We start from the raw sequence: 22319 nt of genomic DNA on the forward strand, positions 1-22319 counted from the left end.
GCCATAATGCACAGTGCCACTTTTGGAGAAATCCAAACACAGCATATCACCATAAATATATGATACAAGCTGTCAAGCATGGTGGTGGCGGGCTGATGATTTGGTGTTTTGCAGCCACCAGACCTGCACACTTTGTAGCCCCTGAATGAATCATGAAAGGTTTCTAGTCAATTATAAGGCCATTTTCCAGACAGCTAAAGCCTGACTGAAAGTGAGTCATAAAAGAGGACAATGACGACAGAATGACGGCAGTGATACCTTAAGAGAGCTGTGCACAAACAAATGTCTGCAAATGTCAATACAAGTTGAAGGTACTGAGTCATGGGATGTACTCAGTTTTTCACAGAACTCCATGACGTCAGAGAATTTACCCTCTTTTTTTTTCCATGACTGTACATATGGCTTTACTTTTTTTTATTTTTTATCTATCTGTAATTGTTATTCACTTAACTGCAACTTAAGATAATTTTACAACATTGTTACACATATTGTTTCTACCTAATCCAACACTTCGACTTTTAAATGTTCTTAGTTTGCGTTTCCTCATAGGGTAAATGAAAATAATCCCGCCACAGAGAGTAAGTTTTCAGTGTAATATATTTCATACACTCATGTGATCTATTCACTGAATGAGATTCTCTCTCCTTCAGCTCAGTGCGACCAGTGTAATGCTTGAAATAGCTGCTGGTGATAATTAACCAGCTAGCAGGTGAAAGGGTCACTTTGTGTGGGAGGGCAGAAGATGAGATAGATGGAATCAGGTTTAGATCGTCTTATTTCAGGCACACAGCTCAACCCTGTGAAATCTGTAATTGTATACTTGGAACCATGTATTGCTCTGGTTCAGTGAACATGTCAGTGGATAGACATAGCACGTAATATCATTTTCTACCTAACATATGCAAGTATGGTTGGAAATGTGTTGTGATAGGCTCATAAGTACTCTGTGTTTTAGGTGTGCATCCAGTGTTTTGGGTTTATTAGCAGCCATTAGGAGTCATTACTATTGCCAGTTGTGTGTGTGTAAGTTTGTGTGTGATACAGTATCTGTGCAGGTGGCTACAGTACATGTGTGCCACCATGTACACACTCACGCTACAAGCAAGAGTGCGAATGTTTGTGCATGTGGTCAGCTTGTCAAAGGCCCAGCGTTGCCATGGTAACATTGGGCAAAAGAACAAGAAGAACACGAAGAGACTTGGGAAAAGAGAGGGTGCACTCTCGACCACTTGGGGATTCTTACTCCTTGGCTCCATTCCTCTTTCATGATTTTCCCTCATTTCATGTCACACATATCCTCAAATCCTTCTGCGTTTCCTTCTTCATCTTTTCCCAGCCCCCATTCATTAACATTTCCAGAGCTTTTTTCTATTTAGGAAGAAATAACGCATGTACAGAAACTACCTGTCACTATGACAGGATAAATCTCACTATAGTCAATATCTTAGTAAGTAAAGGGCCAAACAACGCATGAAAAAACAAAGGAAGAGCATTCCAGTCCAAAGTCACAGAACCTCAGGGACCTGCCAGGGACATATGAGTGCAGACGCCCTCTGGTGTAACCTGGTGCCTGTCCATGAAAAGCTCTCCATGTCAGTAAAAGAATCTTAAACTGCACTCTGAAATAAACCGGAAGCCAGTGCAGCTGCGTCAAAATTTGAGTCACACGTGGAAACTCTGAGGATTTTATCAGAAGTCTGTCAGCAACATACTGAACAACCGTTCTAGGGAGGTTTTGGTAAGACTTGTGTATAGTGCACCGCAGCAATCCAATCGCAATGAAACAAAAGCATGTATCTTACAGAGACTCATATGTTCAGACACATCTCAGGAGCGATCCATGCTGTTATTATTCATAACACGCCTCTTCAAATCTGCACATCCTCTCAACCCTATTTACATTTGACTAAAATATAAAAACATAAAACTAAATTAAAAAGCTGTTAACCTTCACTCTTAAAAAAATAGTGTGCTCAGATAATGTTAGGAAATAATGAAAAATGACTATTTACTGTATCACTGATTTTCTAGAAAGAAGTCAGACAAATAGATTATCATAGTAGTTGCAACTCATTTTTTAAATTTTACTTTATTTCGCTGTTTCAATTGACTAAGAAAAAAAGTAAAGGTAAATAATAATTTTGTGGTAATAAATTATATTGGCTGTATACATGTTGAAAAACACAGTTAATCATATCTGGGAATACAGTTCATTTTGGATCCCTATTAGCTGGCACTGAGCTGACAGCTAGTCTCCCCGGAATTTTTGCTACATAGTACCTACAGTATGTTTGACACCTACACTCACTGCTACAGAACAGCTTGTCGGGTACACTGTCTTCTTACACGCACGCACACACAGCAGCATGTAGCAACCGCATTGAAAATAATGCTTCTACCTTGGTTGCTTGATCAGCAGACACCTTCAGCTTGAGCTATTTGCTCCAAAATAGATTGACTGCAGGCTGTTCTGCGTTAAACAAGCCTGCGGCCGGGATTAGATTTCAAAGGACAGCTTGGCATTTTGACGATTTGTATTTGCCTTTATTACTGTTTTCTTCACTTGGTCCTTGTCACAGCGTGTTCATAAAGATTCTGTGTTGGCACTATAGTTAATAACGTTGACGATGCACTCCATTTAAAGCTGTCCACATGCTAACGAGGCTTTGATAGAATTCTGATTAACTGCTTTGATATCCTTTTTAAGGTTAATGATGCACAAAAGGCCTAAGAAGAGAAAAGTATGTGGAGTGAAAATACTAGGAGGGCACTTTCCTCGTTTCACCAGTTCTTCCTTATGTGAAACAGCATGGTGGTGCTGCGAAATAGCACCGGTGACTCCCAGCAAGAAGGTCCTGAGTTTCAATCCACCAACTGGGGTCTGACTCAGGATACTCTGTTTTCTCCCACAATCCAAGGATATGCATGTTAGATTAACTGGTGATTTGAAATTGGTGTAAATGTGACCTGGGCAGGCTGCAGCCCAACCACAACCCTGAATTGGATATGTTAATGGATTTCCTTATCTAAACAGAAGTCTAAATAAAGAGGTTGATTTGCAGGTTTTGAAATAATTTAAGGTAAATTTGTGATTTTAGGCTAAACAACTGACTAGAATTTACCTTTATCACATCAAATGCTTTTAAAAAATTTATGCCACTGCCGCTATCAGAATTGGTACTAAAATGATTACCAAAATCAATTTTTTTGTTTCTGTAACGGTTAACCCACCAGCACGTGCAAGCCTTTTAATCAACACACAAAAACACATTATTATTGTTTGATTAAGATGCCAAATTACAGTCATTTACTTGCATATAAAAATTTGTTTTAATGGTTGAATTAATTTCTGACTTCTTGTGCCAGCTCAAATTTGGGTATAAAAAATGTGAATTCAGTCATTTTCAGTTTTTGACAGATTTTTAAAACATTTGTGTTGTCTCGTTTTTATGGCAGGGGTCCTAATAAATTTGTTTTAAGCACTGTATCTGCTATCAATATTTGCTTTAGAGGCTCATATTTTGAGCTCAATATTTCTGACCTTCTTGACTATCGAATATTGGATATTGATTAATTCAGGCTGAGGCATTTTTTTTTACTTATCCTTGCAGCTGTTGAGAGCCAGTGGACCCAGCTGAAAAAGTCGTCTAAAATCTCATTAATCATTAAAACCCAATCAGAAGACTGGCCCATCCTCACCTAGTAATTTGACATATCTGGTTTTTATCTAGCTGTATGTCTCACAGACACAGACAAGAGCATAAATACTTTATACAGAGTTTATGGTAAATAACAGAATTAATGCCTTTTTCTAATGACCAATGATTACATCAGGAAGACACTGCCTGTCATTGGCAAATGAGGAGATGGAACAAATGGCCTCATCTGCCCTGTCTGCTAAGTGTTTGGTAGAATAGGCTCCCAGCCAGAAGACCAAATCAAGTTAAACCTCTAAAATGAAAATGACTGAACAAAATGACCAAAATGAGAAACGCACAGTGTATAAAAAATAAATGGTAACTTTTAGATCAACTAAATCATACAGAAAACAGTCACTACTCCATTTAAATGTTGTGTAATGGCTGCCTTCATAGTCCATCCACCCATCCATCCATCAATCCAAATACAGTATATTAGAGCAGTAAATACTTAACCATGTTTGTTAATTTAAATGACAGCTATTTCAACTTCAGCTTAGCTACTGGCACAACTCCTGTTCCAGCAGAAGAGTATTGCGGAGAATAAAAGGAATTTACAGCTACCTCAATAACAAAACAAGACAGCAGGAAAAGCAGTGAGTAAACAGATAATAAACAGAAGACAGCCACAAACACCGCTGCCTTGTATTCTCAGAGATTCCGCAGAGGTTTAGCTTGACGTCGGTTTCTACGAACAAGGACGCTTTCTGGCATGGGATGCCCAGTGTTGGCATGACGAGACAACTGTTGGCACACCCTGGCCTGGACATGGCTAACGACCAGCTGCCCTCTCCCTAGTCCTTGGGTGTTCCTGCAGGCAAGGACATATGCCAGAGGGAGTGCTGGCAACTTTACTTCCTTTTCCACCTGGGGCTCTCCTTAATCCAGCCCTCCTGCTCCTTCCAACTCCCTTATCATGCTCTCTCTGCAATCTTTTCCTACTTTAGTTACACCGCCTTTATTTCACCGACCCCCCATTTTTTATTCACACTCTAGTCCTATCCTGCTTTGTTGTTTTGGATGACTTTCTGTTCTCATTTTATGCTGTCCCAGTCTCTTACAAGGTGCTCCACCTCCTCAGCCCATGCCTTCTTTTTTCTCTTTTCTTTTTTTCTTTTCTCTTTGCATGTAGGAGTAGATGATATCCTTGCTCGCTGCATGACTCTAACAGCCAACTGGGCTAAGGCCTGGAGGAGTGCTGGGGGGGCAGTAACACAGTCTTCCAGGGCATGATGAGGACACTTGTCACGCGAGTGTCTTTTCTCTTGTGTTTCCCTTTCTTTTTCCATCCTGATTTGCATGTATCCTTACTTTGCATTTCACTGCCTCTTCTCTACATATTGAATCCCCCTCTCTCCATATTCGTTTCTCCGTCTCATTATATTCTTTACTTGCCTCTCTACTGCAGATTTCTGACTACTGCAAAAGCACAAGGCAGTCATAATACACAGAATCAGCATCTAGTAAATATACTTTACTACTGACCCTACACCCACCACCAATACTAATAAAACCGATACTACTACAACTAATAATAATAATAATGAACAGTGTGCCTTCTTCCACAGTCTCTTTTGTCCTCTCTTCCTCCCCTTACCCAGAACCAGTTGTCGCAGATGGCTGCCCCTCCCTAAACCTGGTTCTTAACAGTTTCTTCCTGTTAAAAGGGAGTTTTCCTTCCCACTGTCGCCAAGTACTTGCTCATTGGGGAACATCTGATTGTTTGGGTTTTCTCTGCATTATTGTAAATGGCCTGCATTTGTATAGCGCTTTTCTAGTCCCTAAGGACCCCAAAGCGCTTTACACTACATTCAGTCATTCACCCATTCACACACACATTCACACACACATTCACACTCTGGCGATGGCAAGCTACATTGTAGCCACAGGGTCTTTACCTTACAATATGAAGTGCCTTGAGGTGATGGCTGTTGCGATTTGGTGCTATATAAATAAAATTGAATTGAATATTAACAGGTAATTGTGCCCTGAAATTTGCCTTGACATAGTTTGATTTCTGTTGATGCACATGCAATCGTGTGTTTCAATCATGTGTTTCTCAGACTGATAACATTCCAAATATGGACTCTTGTATTACCCCGGGCATTGGCTTTGATGAGTGATTGGCAGTTTATTAATTAGATTGTTTCAGTCGAATCACTGGCAAAATTCTTTGTCAACATGCTGTAACAAATACAAAAAAATATTCATGATTCACACGGGATATCTGGCCGTCTTTTTGGCAAGTAAACCGTGGTATGTTGTTGTTGTTACTGCTATATATTATACAACAATTACTATACAAATTGATGCAACTTGATAAAATATCATTGGTTTTACTGCAATTTGCCTTACGTTTGACTCTTCTAAGTATTCAATTGATGCTGCTCTCCTAAAAACTAAAATTAAATATATTATGTAAAGTGACATAGAAATACAGTGCCATGCCCGTGAAACATCAAAACACTGTCATTCTAATGTGATGACAAATCCCGTCACTGTCATCTCAGCAGCACTGTCAAGTAAATGCTGAGAAGAGAAGAGAAGAGAAGAGAAGAGAAGAGAAGAGAAGAGAAGAGAAGAGAAGAGAAGAGAAGAGAAGAGAAGAGAAGAGAAGAGAAGAGAAGAGAAGAGAAGAGAAGAGAAGAGAAGAGAAGAGAAGTCTGTTGGCCATAGTTGTGCTGTGTATCTGTCTTCTCAGTTTCCCAAAATATTCCAAACATAAGAGGCTGGGTGCTTCAAGCTAAAGACATCCAAAATACTCTCCCTTCCTTTTGCGCAAACAAGCATGCAAGCATGCAATGTCCAGATGACACAAGTACTGTGAGCAACAGCTAATTATATCAAGATATCACCACTTACTAGAGAACAAGAAGAAGAAAGTTCATTTTAATTACAAACTGTTTGTTGTAGAGCGACAAGTAGACATAAACTGAATATTGTTTTTCTAAAATCTACAAATCAGCAGACACATTCTGTTGAATAAATTTATAGGAACATTGCCAACCCTTTTACGTGACATTTGTTCTCCAACATATACTTCAGAGTTTTATTTCTGTCCTCTTTTTGTTTGTACGGGAGCATTATCTACCTCTCTTGTCCCTGACCGGAATAATGACCTGAGCAGGTGGTTGAAGCTACATGAAACTGAGCTCCCAGGACACTCACACAACCATGCTAAACACACACCACTGTGCTGCGCGAATAAACACCTGTGATCTCAATACCTCCTACAATGTCACTATCCCTGAAATGACAGATGTGTGTGTCATATATATGTATGCCCCTTCACAAGTGTCTACACACAGCCTTCCTGTACATTACAGACTATGTTAATATTTCAAACACCTAATGAAAAACTAAAAGAACAAAAGGTAAAGGACAAAAAGAAAATTCCAGTCCTTTGCAGGTATTGCCACTAGGGATGATGCATGTTCTTGGAAATGACGTTTGTGTATTGATGTCATTGCCCGCAAGAGACATCCAAGGCAACCAAGATGTATTTACAGTATGCATTAATGAATACTTTGAAAACATGAATGCAAGCCAGATCAATGAGCATGTGCGACTGTCCATGTGCAGGGTTTCATTGTGTAAGTGCGTACGAACTTCCTCCCTTGAGTAAGAGGTTTTTCCACTTTATACAGCAATCTGTATGTGCTGACAGACGAACCAGAGCTATACCAGTGGCTGTATTATGACGCCAGAGAGGCAATAGGGGGACTGATATGAGTATCAAAGCCTGCCTCTTTGCCTTTGTGTGGTGGCCATCAAAGACTTCCATAGCTATCCTGGCTTCCCACAGGATTGGCCTCTTATATAAGAACACACCAGCCAGCATACTGCAGGCCTGGAGTGGTGCTGAGGGAGTGGGGGCGGCTGGGGGAGGCAAAGAAGGATGGACTAAATATTCCTCAGAAAAGCTTCCTGCTGTATCTTGCTTTGTGAATTCACTTCATTCCTTAATTACATTGTACTTCACACCATACTTTATCTTTCCTTTTATTCATTCTCAAATAACACAACATATGTTATTTTTATACTATTTATATGTTATATTCTGTACTATAATTGTACATTTATATACCGTGCATTTATCTAAGTCTACATAAAGATATAGATGTATAAATGTAGTCTTAGCTACAGTAAGTTGTAGGCAGACAGACGATCCTGTAGTTACACAAGCTGGCAAGTTACGAACTTAAAGGTATGTAAGTTAGTATCATTAAGTTTAATTTATCTTTCAATGCGTGAGGTCACGTCTTGCGAATGAAAAGATCTGGAAAGAAGTAAATGTACTGCTTAATCCCCAGTGTATAAGCTGTGCTCTGCCAGTGCTTAATTCCATTGAGCTAAGCAGCTATAGAAGTACAATAGCCTGATCTAATGCTGCAAAGCATTTCTCCAGATTTTTCTAAGGGATAACATCTTGTAACTGTGGTACATCTTAGTAGAAATATGCTGTGGGAAAAGGAAACTAAGTCAACCTCACTCTCATTGTTTACTACTGTATGTGACAAGAAATATTCACCCGCATTTGAAGACTTGCTGTTCCCCCCCCCCCCCTCTTAGTTACTGTGACAGGATTGAGGTCTCAGTCTCCTCTTAAGTTTGTTTGATTTTTTGTCTGGTCTGCCTGCTTTGGCCTTTCTTGCCCATTTACTGTACTGTAATTTGCATGACCCACTAGTGCATCTTCCACAATGTATCAAGTATACTCATCCTAAATTGTAGTTATATGCAAAGCTATGAGAAAATATGCAATCCTCTCATGTGAGGGCTTTTAATTAATCATGGTTTTTTTTTCAGAGTGGTAATCACAATTCTAGCAAATATTGACAGGTTTGGACTAATTTACCTCATCAGTTTGCGCTGAAAGAAAACAAACCGTAATCTGTTCAGAACACACAGTATTAAACTGGAACCACAAGAATGTCCTGTTCCTATGTAATTGAAAGTTTTTCTAAAACTAAAGCTCCATTACATTTGACAGTGATTATAAAAAAACACACACACACAAACAAACAGTTAACAATGTCAAAAACTTTACAGTGCTTAAAATTGGAAATGACCTGATTTTGATTCAGTCTAACTCAGTCTCAAGCCTGCTTAGATTACGTTTAAGTGGTCTTAATTACAACACAGGTTTGGGTCCTGGTCAAATGCAGTATCATTATTTGGTATTTGAGAAGTGGAGTTAATGTGGAAATGTAATACTTACTGAGCAAATCAAAGGACCATTTATATACTGAGTGCAGATTGAAATGCAGCCTGTGGCTGTGACAAAAAAGAAATATTCATTTGCCATTTGCACACGAGTGACATCTCATTCTTACTCTGTAGGATTTAATATAATGTTGGCCCACCCTTTGCTGCTATAACAACTTCAACTCTTCTGGGAAGGATTTCCACAAGGTTTCAGAGTGCATTTATGGGAATTTTTGATCATTTTTCCAGAAGAGCATTTGTGAGGTCAGACAGTGATGTTGGATAAGAAGGCCTGGCTCGCTGTCTCAAATCCCAAAGGTGCTTTATGGGGTTGAGGTCAAGACTTTGCGCTGGCCAAACTTGCTCCTCTATGTCTTTATGGACCTTGCTTTGTGAACTGGTGTTGAAACAGGAAGGGACCTTCCTCAAACTGTTCCCAATAATAAGTTGGAGGATGAAATTGTCCAAAATATCTTGGTATGCTGAAACTTTAAGATGATCTCTGGAACTAAGGGGTCGACCCCATCTCCTGAAAAACATCCCCACACCATAATCCCCTCTCCACCAAACTTTATACTTGGAACAATGCCGTCAGACAAGTACTGCTCTTCTGGCAACTGCCAAACCCAGACACATCTGTAGTATTACCAGACAGAGAAACTTGATTCGTCACTCCAGAGAACCAATCCCACCAGACCCTTTGCATTGGGCTTGATGATGTGAGGCTTGGATGCAGCTTCTCGCCATGGAAACACATTCCATAAAGCTCTCTACGCAATGTTCTTGAGCTAATCTGAAGGCTACATGAGGTTTGAAGGTTTGTAGTGACTGACTCTGCAGAAAGTTGGTGACCATCCACTGATCCATTTTACATGGTCTACCACTTCATGGTTGGGTCACTGTCATTCCCAATCTCCTCCACTTTGTTATAATGCCACTAACAGCTGACTATTTAGTAGCGAGGAAATTTAATGCCTAGACTTGTTGCTCAGGTGGCATCCCATCACAGTAACATGCTGGAATTCACTGATATACTGAGTGCGACCCATTCCTTCACTTTGTAGAAGCAGTCTGCATGGCCAGGTGATTGGTTTTATACACCTGTGACCATGGAAGTGATTGTATCACCTGAATTCAACAACTTGGATGGATGAGTGAATACTTTTGGCAATATAGTTCAATACTGTAAACTAGTATTAAAGGGACACAAGCAGATCTCTGTACTACTTGGCATTATGATAAGAAGGGTAATTGTATGGCAAAAATGACTGAATTCAATCTACTGTCTATCAGTAAATTTTACAAATAAAAAAAATGAAAAGTTGAAATGATAGTAGACACAGGTGACCAACCAAAATCATTCTGGTAGCATGTTTTGCACTCAAAGCTATCTTTGCAAAAGATCTACGCAGTTTTTTAGAGCTATCTAAATAAATTGTAAGAGAGATAACCATTTATTATCAATGCTCTAAGAGACAGAAAAATGCACATGTAGAAACTATACTCTAAAATAAGTTTTTAAAAACATTTTCCCCCCCTCTAAGGTTTATACCTAAAGTTTCACAGCATTAAAGGCTCATTATTGAGTAAATCCTTAGTACAGCCAGGCAGCATCTGTGCTTAATCACTTGAACAAATGCTATAACTCCCATTAGTACACCTACCTTCATCTTTAATTTAATAATGAAACTCCATTGTGTGTTCACGTGATCAAAAACATGACTGCCACATATGTTTACTGGTTCAGTTTTTGATCGGTTCTTTGGGTAGCAGGGGAAGGACAAACACTAGCTTTAATGTTGCAAAATTCTCTCATTTCCATTCAGTACCCATGTCCCTGCACTTACAATGTCTCCGAAAGTGAAAGCACAGTATTTGTGCCTTGAAAGGTAGGAAGTGAAATCTGTTGGATTCTTCGTTCATAGATGTCCTAATTGCTCAGCTCACTGTTCCATAAGGGCATTTGTCAGTTGGTCAACCATCAATGAATAGACTCTACAGGAGTTTACAAGGATGGTGACAAATAGATCGGCACAAACAGTGTGTGTGTGTGTGTGTGTGTGTGTGTGTGTGTGTGTGTGTGTGTGTGTGTGTGTGTGTGTGTGTGTGTGTGTGTGTCTGTGTGCAGGTGAGTCTACATGCCAGGAAATGGATTATTCAGGCATGTTGTTCCAACAGGCTGAAGACATGCTAATCTTGGCAATCATTGCTTTTAGATTGTTTAACCAAGCGCTTTATCATGCAAATAATGTTTCAGACCTGTGTCCTGGACAAGATTTCCATGCAGACTAGTCACATTTTCTGTGATTAGAATACGAAACAGCATGAGTGTGTTTCTCCATATATCTATGTATTTCTTATTGAATGCAGGTCTAATTGGCTTAGAGAAAATGTCTCCTTGCTGCATTCACTATAGACAGGAGAACATCTCCAGCACTTAGACAGATTGGATTCAATTACAGTCTGCTATGCTCTGAATATCAGATAAGACAAAATTACACAACCGTTCTCAAGGTGACAAGTTGAGTGAATGCCTAATGAATCTAAAGCAGCAGCCAAGGACACTGCCTGCCTGCTTAGCCAAAAAGAAAGCACTGCAGAGCTGTCTCGCTGTTTCAGGGTTGCTCCCATCATATGGTGTCACTGTTTACACAGAGTAAGCAGAAATCTAAGAAGCTAACCCAGGATAATATAGGTTTATCTTCTCTGAGTGTAGTACAGTAGAATAGCCCAAATATTGGTTCACGGAGAGCATCAAGCATGAATTGGTATATAAAAGTGACAGATAAGTTATTCAAATATTCACTTAACTTTATACTTATACATTAACTGTGTTCTCTAAGACTTACCAGTATCTTTGTGGTATAGGCGCTGTTAATTGAGATGGAATTGACAAGTAAATCCAATGACTTGGGTGGCAGGACTCCAGGATCTGGTATCTCTTTGTAATGTACATCACCAACGTATAACTGCACAGCTGTCATGCGGTTGGTGGTTAGCGTGCCTGTCTTGTCAGAACAGATGGCTGTAGCGTTGCCCATTGTTTCACATGCATCCAAGTGACGCACCAGGTTGTTGTCTTTCATCATTTTCTGTTGGTAGAAAACAATGTGGTCCATTTTAAAGTATTTTTTTTCAATAAAGTGCCTATCCCGAGCCTCACACTGCTTAACTTTCAGTGGCAAAAATGGCCACCGTACATGTCGGTACATATAACATTTTAATTTGATTCATGTCATTCAAAAAAAATGTAATTCTTTGCACAGTCAGACTTAATTGAATTATTTACATATTTGCCGCTGTGAATAAAATAAGCACATTAACACAGCTGGGAGAATTAATTGCCCTGAATCCTCAAGTATGCATGCAAGTCTCATCTCTGTGAAAGGTGCACACATTTGCATATGCAAAGACAAAGAAAAACAACAATATCTAACTACATAACAAATCTATTAATGACAAATGTGAGACCATGGAGTCTTACAATGCTTAAAAGTTACCTTACCTTAACAGAATAAGCCAAGGAGATGGTGACAGCCAGCGGCAGTCCCTCTGGGACAGCCACCACCAAAACAGTTACACCAATGATGAAGAACTTGACAAAGTACTGGATGTAGATAGGAGTGCACTCAGGCATCCAAGGGTGCTTCTGCATCACAAAGTTGTCAATGGCAAAGTACAGGACCAGGATGATGACTGTAATGGCTGACATGAGCAAACCTGGTGAAAAGTACGGCGAGTATTAGCTGAGGAAAGGAATGGCAAAGTGAGGCATGTAATCAAACAAAACTATAGAGGGGAACAGTTTGATACAGGAGTCTAAGCAGAGAATCGCTTTTCTACACTTTACTGATGACTGTGGGCAAATCCGGTTACTCAGTTTGCTTACTCGATCCATCAGTGCGGCATGTAGTGAGCAGCTCAAGTCCTTCCTAGTGCCAAGCGCTTTATGATGACTCCACAGAGAATGGCCACACACGGGACTTAACTCAGTGTGTTGTTGCTGTGAGTTGCCTAAAATCTGAGTTGACTAAATTCATAGATAAAATAATTTATCAAAGGAATAATATATGTTATATTAATGTGTATCAGTGTCAGGAAAACTCTGACTGATCAGTGAGGTCTAGCTAGGTGAGCAAGCTACCCTCCCTTTTCCAGTGCTCAATTTTCACTCAGTAATCACTGTTAAGCTAAACTCTGTGTGGCAAACACATAGTGAAACACAGGTTTGACAGCCAAAGCACCTTATTGCCAGATCTGACAAGCTGTTATTGCCAGGAACTAAAAGGGTGGTTCCAAAATCTATGACATTTTTATTACTTTAAACTGCCTGCTGCTGAAAAAAACTGAAATGATAAATATGCTGGTTAAGATGAATTACCTGAATGCAGGAACTGCAAGATGATAAATGTTCAAAAAACAAAAAAGCTAGGGTAGGAAAAAGCTGTAACTTAAACCTAACTGAATAATGGAGATGGATTTCATTCATGCACCTATGGGAGGGGAACGTAATTATGTTGTAGGAGTTGTAATTTTTCCAACTTTAATAAACTTTTTTTTTATTCTGGTACACTAACTCAGCTGAGTCACAGTTTTAAAAAAAAGTCTATATTGCAATTACAGCATTTCATGCTGCTTACACTCAGAAATATTTATGCTGAAAATGCTGACTTTAAGTAATTTGATTGCATGAAAAATCTCCATGCAATTTAGTTACATGAGTAAAATGTAAAACAATAATTTTAATTTGGTCAAATCTGGTCAAAATAAATTAACTTGACTGGTAAACACTGATGTTATACCAAACATATTTCCCTTAATGAAAATGGAATTTTCCATAATGACAGTTATACGAATAAATAAACCTTTAACTTTATATATTTCAGTTGCATTTTACTCAAACTTATTGCTTCATATTTATGAGGGTTGAGAACATTTTTTAAGTGTTGTGGATCCCTTCAGCCCTTCAGCCCTCCAGCCTAGCCTTGGCTACTGGTTCTTTAATTCCCCCATTCCTAAAAGAACATTTACTTATGATTGGTCAATACTGGGAATCATACTGAGGCGTGGTATGCCCTGTTTGTCAGCATAAACATTTAATGAAATAAATAAAAACAGTTGGATGACTCCATTTGGTACACCGTTTGTCCTCATTGCCTGCTTGGGCTGACATAATATTTTCATGACTGATACATCTAATATATCTTTATCAAAACGAGCCCCTTTTAATAGGCATGTGCTGAAAAGCTTACTGAAGTGGAAAATGTATGCTGTCAGAAACATTGATGGTATCATAGCTGGTAAAACTGTATTCCTGAGAACTGTATATCTCCATGCATAGTTGACTGTTTGTATGTTGGAGTACATTAAAATACTAATTATATGGTGCTTGTCATGCAAGAACATATACATAAATTGATCAAGAAAACCACAGTTTTGGGGCAGCTTGTCGCAAACATAATAAAGAGCATTGGATCATTTTCTATGTACTGAAGGCTGTGCATTTGGCTCACATATTTATATATGTTTACATGCTTATCTCATTATTATAAACTTTGGGCATGTTTTAATGGCCATAACTATCTAATTATGAAAGTTAAATGTTAATAAAAGCAACTATTTGCAGTCTTTATTCTTTCTCAGCTTGTTAAAGGAGGACAGCTAATAGCTACATTTTGGGTGTGGCTTTTTAAGACACACAGATGCTGAAGTTCCAGTATTTTCCCCAATATGCCACATGATCTTACAAGCACTGCTTGTATGCTAATCCATCCTTGGTATTTCACTGTTCTGACACAGTGTCCTCATTCCATCACTCAGGCCAACAGTTTGATGTAACAGCACACTGTAGAAACAGGGACTTCTTGAAGCTGTAAACCTTCAACTCTTTACAAGGAGAAATAAGAACTAGAGCACACTGGAAGCTCTGTTTACTTAACTTCCTAAACAGCTTTTAAGGACAGAAGCACCATTTGTACACTCAAGCTTTCGAGGCCTGTATGTTATCAACATAATTAATACTTCCCAACAATCTGCCCACTTGTGGATTACCTTTGCACTGCAGGCAGTAACAGATTTGAATCCCTACTCAAAATGGCTGGCCCAATATAGTGAGCTGATTGTGTAAAGGGAAATCTCACTTATTTTGATGAAGCTGGAACTAAAACATTTATGCAGTCACTTGTTACCCAAGCAGGCCTGTCGTGGTATATGAATGTCTGGGAGAAAAATCAAACAGTTATTTAAAAACAGGTATTATTTGGTGCACTAAAGGTTAAAGATTTCTGAGAAAACGCGGCAGATTAAGAAAAGCAAATTACGATATTCACACTGGTCCTGTTTTCTCGATGTGTTACCTTCATTTGAAAGGACTCACATGCTGCAAATGTGCCTCACATCAGCTCCTCAGTGGCCTAAACCCTACCCTAAATTATATTAGAAACAACATTTTATGATATTGTGCGTAACATTGCAAAACTGGGCGACCAGCATGACAAAATCTCTGTTTCTACTAGTACAATGATTCAGCAGTTTCTCAAGGGCAGAGGGGAAAAACAAAACAAAACACTGAACACACTCTTCCAGAGCTCTGTAATTCAGATACCTTAGGTTTCTTCTAAACTCCTTTGATTGCTTCAAACAAATAAAAAGCAGTCTTATCTGTGCAACTTTGATGGACAGGATGATGGTTTAGTGCCTCTTTTTTCCCCGGATCTATCTGCGTGACTGAATGATAGACTTGTCTGTGTGCAATTTGTTGTACCTGCTTTGCCAATCTGGACAGCCAGTTTGGTCAGCTTCCCTTGCAGCACAGACTTCTCTTTCTTCGGAGCTGACACTTTCTTCCTCTCTTTCTCATCAGCCTCTCCGCCTTCAGCACTCTTTAGAGGCTGCATCTCCATGGCAGCTGCTCCATCCTGCTTCTTCACTGTAAACACAACAATAAAAAAACAACAAAAAACAGACAGCACCAGTGTTAGATAAGGAGATTAGACCAATAAAATGAGGAGGAAGAGGGACTTCACTTAACACCCAGGTGTGCTACTCGCACCAGTACCATTCGGCACAGGCAAACAGTTTAGACTTAAAACCAAGAAAAAATAACTACATCCAATGACATTTTGCTTGGCTCTGACCATCTTACTGTATGATGTGTAAGAAAACTAAAACATGTTGCACTTTTATAGCATATAACATAGTATAAGAGACACACTTATTCTTCCCATCGTTCATCAAAAAAACATATTTACCGTAAATTATTCATACATTAACTATCTTAAAATCTAGACCTTCAGAGTATTTAGAAGTCTGCTGATCATTTCAGGATCATTTATACCATGTGAAAATTACACTTCCTGTACTGTATATAAAAATACAAAATAATAGTGAGGAAGAGCACAATTTGAAGTCAAGAAAAAAGTAAAAGATAAACTACATAAACATGAGAAGTAAATATCTTCTTTTTAGCGTAAAACTCACTGAAGGTTTAATTCAAGTCTTTGCCTTCACACCATGCAAACAAAATGACTTAAATCTAAAATCGTAATTTTTGATCGCTTCATTAAATGATAGAAAAACTTATTTTCAGATATTACAGTCATTGTTTCTCAGGATGAATTGTAATTGCTGATATTTGGGTTGTTGTTTCAGGTAATGTGAACAATTCAAAATCAGTGTATTAGGCTTTTATCTACAAAATGGGCATAAAACTGCTCAAGTCTTTAATTGTGTTTTCTTTTTCCCCCCCACTGAGAACAATTTGTAGACAAGCTCCTAGTGATATGATGAACTTGATTGCCAGAAATATATCTTGGGCCTAATCAGTTGAGTAATGTTCAAACTCATGATAGTTGGCAGTAGTGTTGAAACCCAGTGAAAAAAGGGTCTTTTCTAGCAAAATAATCAGTTAACGTATCTGAAATTTTGAAAAGTGTGTTTTTAATAATCACGTAAGACAGTATAATCAGTAGGACTATACATTTAACTGAAATAATGCATATGGAGTAGACTGGAACACAAAGATAACACAGTGAAAGTAAAATGAATTCAACTCAAAGGGGCTGTTAAAGACTGTTGTCTAAGACATATTTTGGCCCATGTAAAATATATATATGCAATTTCTACTCCCACTTAAAGTGTATTTGATATTTTATGTACGTTATGAAATTTTATGATTTGATAAATGCAAAGTCCTCTGTGTGTGTCTGTGTACGTGTGGGGGGGGGGACCTCTTAGGCAGTAAAACCAGTCCACGATTACCTTACCCCATCTCTTGTGCTCTCCCCTTGAAAAGACACATTAAGTGAACCTCTCTGTTAATGTAAGCCATTACCAAGAATCATTTCAGCCCAGTTTCCCAATCACAATGAGGCATTTGTTTGATGGTCATGAAAAACCTTTTAATGTTGAGCATTTGTCATACTCTCCGGTTGCGCATTTTGTTTTTTTCACCCCCTCGACACAAGACAGAGTATATCGCCCGTATCCAGGTGGATTCAGGAGAAGAGCATTACTTAAAATTAAAACACTCTTGACTAAAGTCCATCTTCTGAAAGAGACTGTTTGTTCTTTAAATAGCGTTCTAGCAATAATTATCATCGTAATCATACCACACCCCACAGTTTTACTATAGGAAAGTATTAATTTGTGCCTATTCTTTGAAGATAGGGATTTTCTTCAGCTTGTGTCTATTATTCTATATAACCATGCTTTTATTATATTTGCCATGAAATCAAGGCTTGCAGATACCCATATTGTCAAGAAGCATAAAATAGTATATACTATACACATCGCCTTCACTAATAAATGCTTACATTACATTAAGGGGTGTAGAGTAAGGTCATGTTAACAATCCATTACAATTTGGCTTACATCCACCAAAATCTTCAAGGTCAACTTAATGATTTATTGGTCGAAAATTGACTAAAAACATTATAACTTAGAAACTATGACTCTTAAAAGTGTGGTGTGTACAGTATATCAACATGTAGAAAGCACCATATCAAGATTTAATAAATCATGTCACATTTCACCTCTGACCTTTACTTCAAGGTCAATAGATTGATCTAAAGGTCAAAGTGACAATAATCCTATGAAGAGCTAATAAATTACTGCCATTGTTTTCATTGACACCATATAAGGAATGATATATGAGGATTCTAAAATCACAATACTCCAGGACCCCCGACCTCATCTTCAAGGTCAAAAAAGGTCAATCTTTCATAAAATGTCTTTGATCTTTAAAAATATGCTTAAAATCTTACTGCCTTAAATTATACTGTTATATTGGGATTCTAAATGTCATATTAAGATTAAGAATTGCCCAAAGTACATTATTTTTACTGCACTACAAACTTCTTGAAGTAAGTTTAAAAAGAACAAAGAAAGCAAATAGAATATATGTAAAATAAAAGACTGCTTTCTTAAACATGGATACCGCCTCGTGTGAGCTGGCTTGGCATTGGTTTGTACTCTCTGAATGCTTCTTGTTTACTCATGAAACAGTCTTCTTTGAGTTATTTTCCACATATTTCCTATATTTATGGAAAGATTAACAAAGTTTATATGTTGTCACACCTTTATTGACATCATCAAATAAGCATGTGACAAGCAGCTACTACATCATTACTAAATCAATCAGCAGAGCTAAGGTTAACATACCTCTAATGAAACCTTTGTATGAAAAATCTGAGAGCAGTAGCAGCTTGTTTTTTGTTTAATATTTTCGAGAAATTAATTGCCTAGTGGTTTGTGACTGTCAGCCACATTACACTATTTGAAGAAATCCCTATGGTGTTTGTGTTATGTGCTTTCTTTCCAAAGTCTAACCTGATATAATATAAATCAGCATTACCCACACCCCTACAGAGACCAAACAATAAATAAAAATGAAAGAGGATCCCTTTAATCTGACACCAATTTAAATCAAATTCTGTAAGGAAAACTTTATTATAGAGAGGACACTTGTCGGTGTCCCTGGATAAAAGGCGACTTGGCTAAGGCTGACAGGGGATAGTTGAGGGACAGGTTGCTATTTTCTCAGAAAGACCAAGATGAGCCAACAAAACAACAAGAAGAACAGAACAACAGACCAGGGACGACACAGCAGTGACAGACAGTGGGAAAGAGCGGGATGTCTAACATAATTTGACTGTGGGTAAAACCTGGGTCAAATAAAAGGTCTAATTCCTTCCAACACATACAGTGTCTGGGATTGGCTTCAGCCTGCAATAGACTTCAGTCACAAAAATGAGCAGAATCCAGTCTGAATTAGCACTGCACAACGCTTAAAGAGACCATTATTAAGAACAATCTGGGCTGATAAAAATAAAGTAACCTGCATTTGACCCAGAGCTTACGCTACACACCATAAAAGGGAAGAGATGAGAAGAGGAAAAGGAAGGAGGAGGAGGGGGAGGAAGAGGAGAGAGTGAAAGATATGGTTTGGTTACCTTTAATCTGGTTGCTCTCCATATTGCCATCTTGCATTTTACCTATGATGGAGACATACAAGACAACAACAACAAAAATAACCAAGGCAGACAGGTCAACAAATTATCACCACAGAGACAGCACAAACAATGAGAACCAAAATTCACAAACAGGGAGACAGGAAAATGACTTTTAATACATCTCTGTGACAGTCACATAGAAAGGCTTGTGATAAGCAAGTGATGCAACTAGTAGCTACAACAGCTGACAAGGAGTTAGAAAGACTAAAACGTACTAAACGGGTTATTCTAACAGATCACTGACATACTGCTGTGTAGACTACTACAAAATGGGAGAAACCATTGTTTTGATACACTTTATTTCATTGCATAAGAAATTAATTAGGTAATTAAAATCAATTAATGGGCCTTTCTAAATTAAAAAAGAAAGAAAGAAATTCTTCAAAGTATATTAAGTGTGATGTAAAATTCACATTTAAAATAGCACTTTTTAAAAAATCTCTTCATTTTCTTTGTATTGTTTTGAATGACATACTCACACTGTGAGCACAGGCAATTCCACGCAACATTAGCAACAACATGAATCAAATTGTCGGGTTATCAAATGAGATATAAGACAAACAGCAGATAAGGCATTACACCAAACACTGACAGTGAGAGAGGGTACACCAAAAGCACACGTACAGTACACAGAAACAAGAGACAGCATGCATAAGAGGAAAGTTCAGGCATGCAAGATCACACGATCACACACTTAAAGGGAAGCAGACTGGAAATGTGAACAATACAGAGGGAGAAAGAGAGAGCCTGAAGGGAAAGCCTCCCACATGGTGAAGTTACATAAGAACAACTGGAAGAAAACTGAAATAAGTTTGGAGACAATGAATTTATTATGCTGTTGGATTCTTCTCAAAAGGAGTTAACTTAATTTAAATGTGCACTTTAATCGCACAGTGCTGTTTTAAGTTATACAGTCAACTTGGGGGTAGTCTAATTGAGCTGTGAAAGACCTTGTTAGAAGTAAAAATATATGTTATTTTGCAGCCGGTGAAAGATAAGACTAAGCATCTAGTAAAGCGTCTTGCACTTTCAAACAAAATAGATACACAGTGTGCCAAAAAAAGAAGAAGCATTTTATTTTGTACTGCAGCTTTGATCCCATTATTTTTGGAGTCGGTGGAAGGCAGGCCAGAAAGTTGACCAAATCTGTCTTTCAGGGATTTGTACATAAATGTCACAAATTGTTCAGGTAGAGCTGTAAGACCATCAGACCAGAGCTGGTTCATTTCACCTTCACTTCCACTTTAGCCAGTTTCCCCGGAGTCACAATAAAGCTGAAGATGACAAATTGCTTTGTTCCAGCCCAGGATAGCACAAGGTCACCATTACAGCACAAATCTTACCACTCCTGCCTTGGGTACAAACACACTGGGGCTGCTCTCCAAGGGGAAACAGATAAGAGAGAACCCAGTGCCACAATGAAGTTAATCATTTTGCACTGTGTCCAGCTAACACAGAAATAGAGGATTTTCACTAAGCGACCTCAGGGGACATCAGACTAAAGGGGGTTGGACCTACTATAAGATTTTTCCATCAGTCATCAACCTGTGTTTTTTTTTTTTTTTTCAAATCTCAACAATTAAATCAAATTTGAACTATGACGGAAAATAAGAGTAGAATATAAAGAAAGGGTTTCAAATGTGGAAACTATCCAGATTCACCATATTATTGCTAAGAGGTCAGTTAGACTATAAAATAGGGAAAAGACTAGTGTGTCTATGTCTGAAAATAAAAAAGTGCCTTGTAAATCCTGGCCTAATCGTTCAAAAACTCATATGTAGCAACAACACTGCAGGGGTTATATGTTATATGCCTTTTTCTTACCAGATTCTGAGCAAGAAACGGAATGAAGTCACTTTTAATGTTATTCTTGTTATCCCTGACAATATAAAAACGCTCAAAAGATCTTCCTTGCTTTTCAACATTATAGAGACCCATGGACCTGGGGACTTTTATTTATTTTAGTCTTGATTTAAAGATTCATGCAGAGGAAAAACATTAGAAATGTGTCCATGATGGCTATATTCGTTAAAACTCTTACAAGACAAGCAACAGCATATAGAGAAGAACAAGAAACACAGTTTCTACAGATAATAATGGCATGCACTGATAGCATGGATATGAAAAAGGTACAAAACAACAGAGAGAAAAACAAAAGATGAGCACCCACGGTAGGAGGAGGCAGTTTGAGAATGAAGAAGGTAGGAGGGGTCAAAAGTCACAAGAGAGAGATCAGAGATCAGAGGTTTTATCGACCTACCATTAATTAGGCTGGCACTGCCAGGGGCATTAATGCCTGCAGCCCCATCCGTGGCTATAGTTGCGATGGGGTGGATAGGGGGATGGGAGCAGTCTAGCCAGTAACAATAAGGGCCAAACATGAATGAACAAAAACACACACACACGCACGCCCACACACAAACACACCCACACACGTGCACACCCAAGACAGTGAACAGAAATAACATGGTTATAGCACATTTAAGAGATTCATCATATGTAGACCGTGTAAAGACCGTGTGATTAGTGTGGGGAAAAAAATGCATTTGCAAATGTTTTTATTATTATTATGTATTTAGCTAATGTTAGATTTGATAGAAGATGTTTATCAAATGTTAATAATAAGACAAGTATAACAGTGGACGGACATGAAACATGAAACCTGAACATAACATTGGGGGAAACAATAAAATAAAACATGAAACCACAGCTACACTAGAAGTAAGTCGGTTGTCAGACAAATTTAGACACCTGTTTGTTTCTGTGCATTTTACCCATCAAATTTCATGTATTGTCAATTGTGCCCCCAACCTTTAGCAATATTATCAAAACCATGTTATTCGTGTAATATCATTTAGCAAAACAAAAATCCTAATTTGAGCCAAAAATTTAAACAAATGAG

The 22319-nt window shown here is 38.3% G+C and overlaps 1 protein-coding gene across 8 annotated transcripts in view; it reads right to left on the reverse strand.

Moving 5' to 3' along the window:
• The window catches only part of atp2b2 (ATPase plasma membrane Ca2+ transporting 2), a 93938-nt gene that overhangs the window by 18705 nt on the left and 52914 nt on the right, over positions 1-22319 (reverse strand). For 5 of the 8 annotated variants that reach the window (XM_026167719.2, XM_026167723.2, XM_026167720.2 and 2 more), the window contains 5 exons: positions 21678-21770; positions 19358-19399; positions 15670-15834; positions 12412-12626; positions 11756-11998 (listed from right to left, as the gene is read on the reverse strand). In XM_026167719.2, coding sequence (XP_026023504.1) covers positions 11756-11998; positions 12412-12626; positions 15670-15834; positions 19358-19399; positions 21678-21770 — 758 coding nt within the window. The remainder of the gene's footprint in view (positions 1-11755; positions 11999-12411; positions 12627-15669; positions 15835-19357; positions 19400-21677; positions 21771-22319) is intronic. The other 3 variants (XM_026167727.2, XM_026167728.2, XM_026167724.2) reach the window with 2 other exon arrangements.

The sequence above is a fragment of the Astatotilapia calliptera genome, chromosome 5 (genome assembly GCF_964374335.1).
Source record: "Astatotilapia calliptera chromosome 5, fAstCal68.1, whole genome shotgun sequence".
NCBI lineage: Eukaryota > Metazoa > Chordata > Actinopteri > Cichliformes > Cichlidae > Astatotilapia > Astatotilapia calliptera.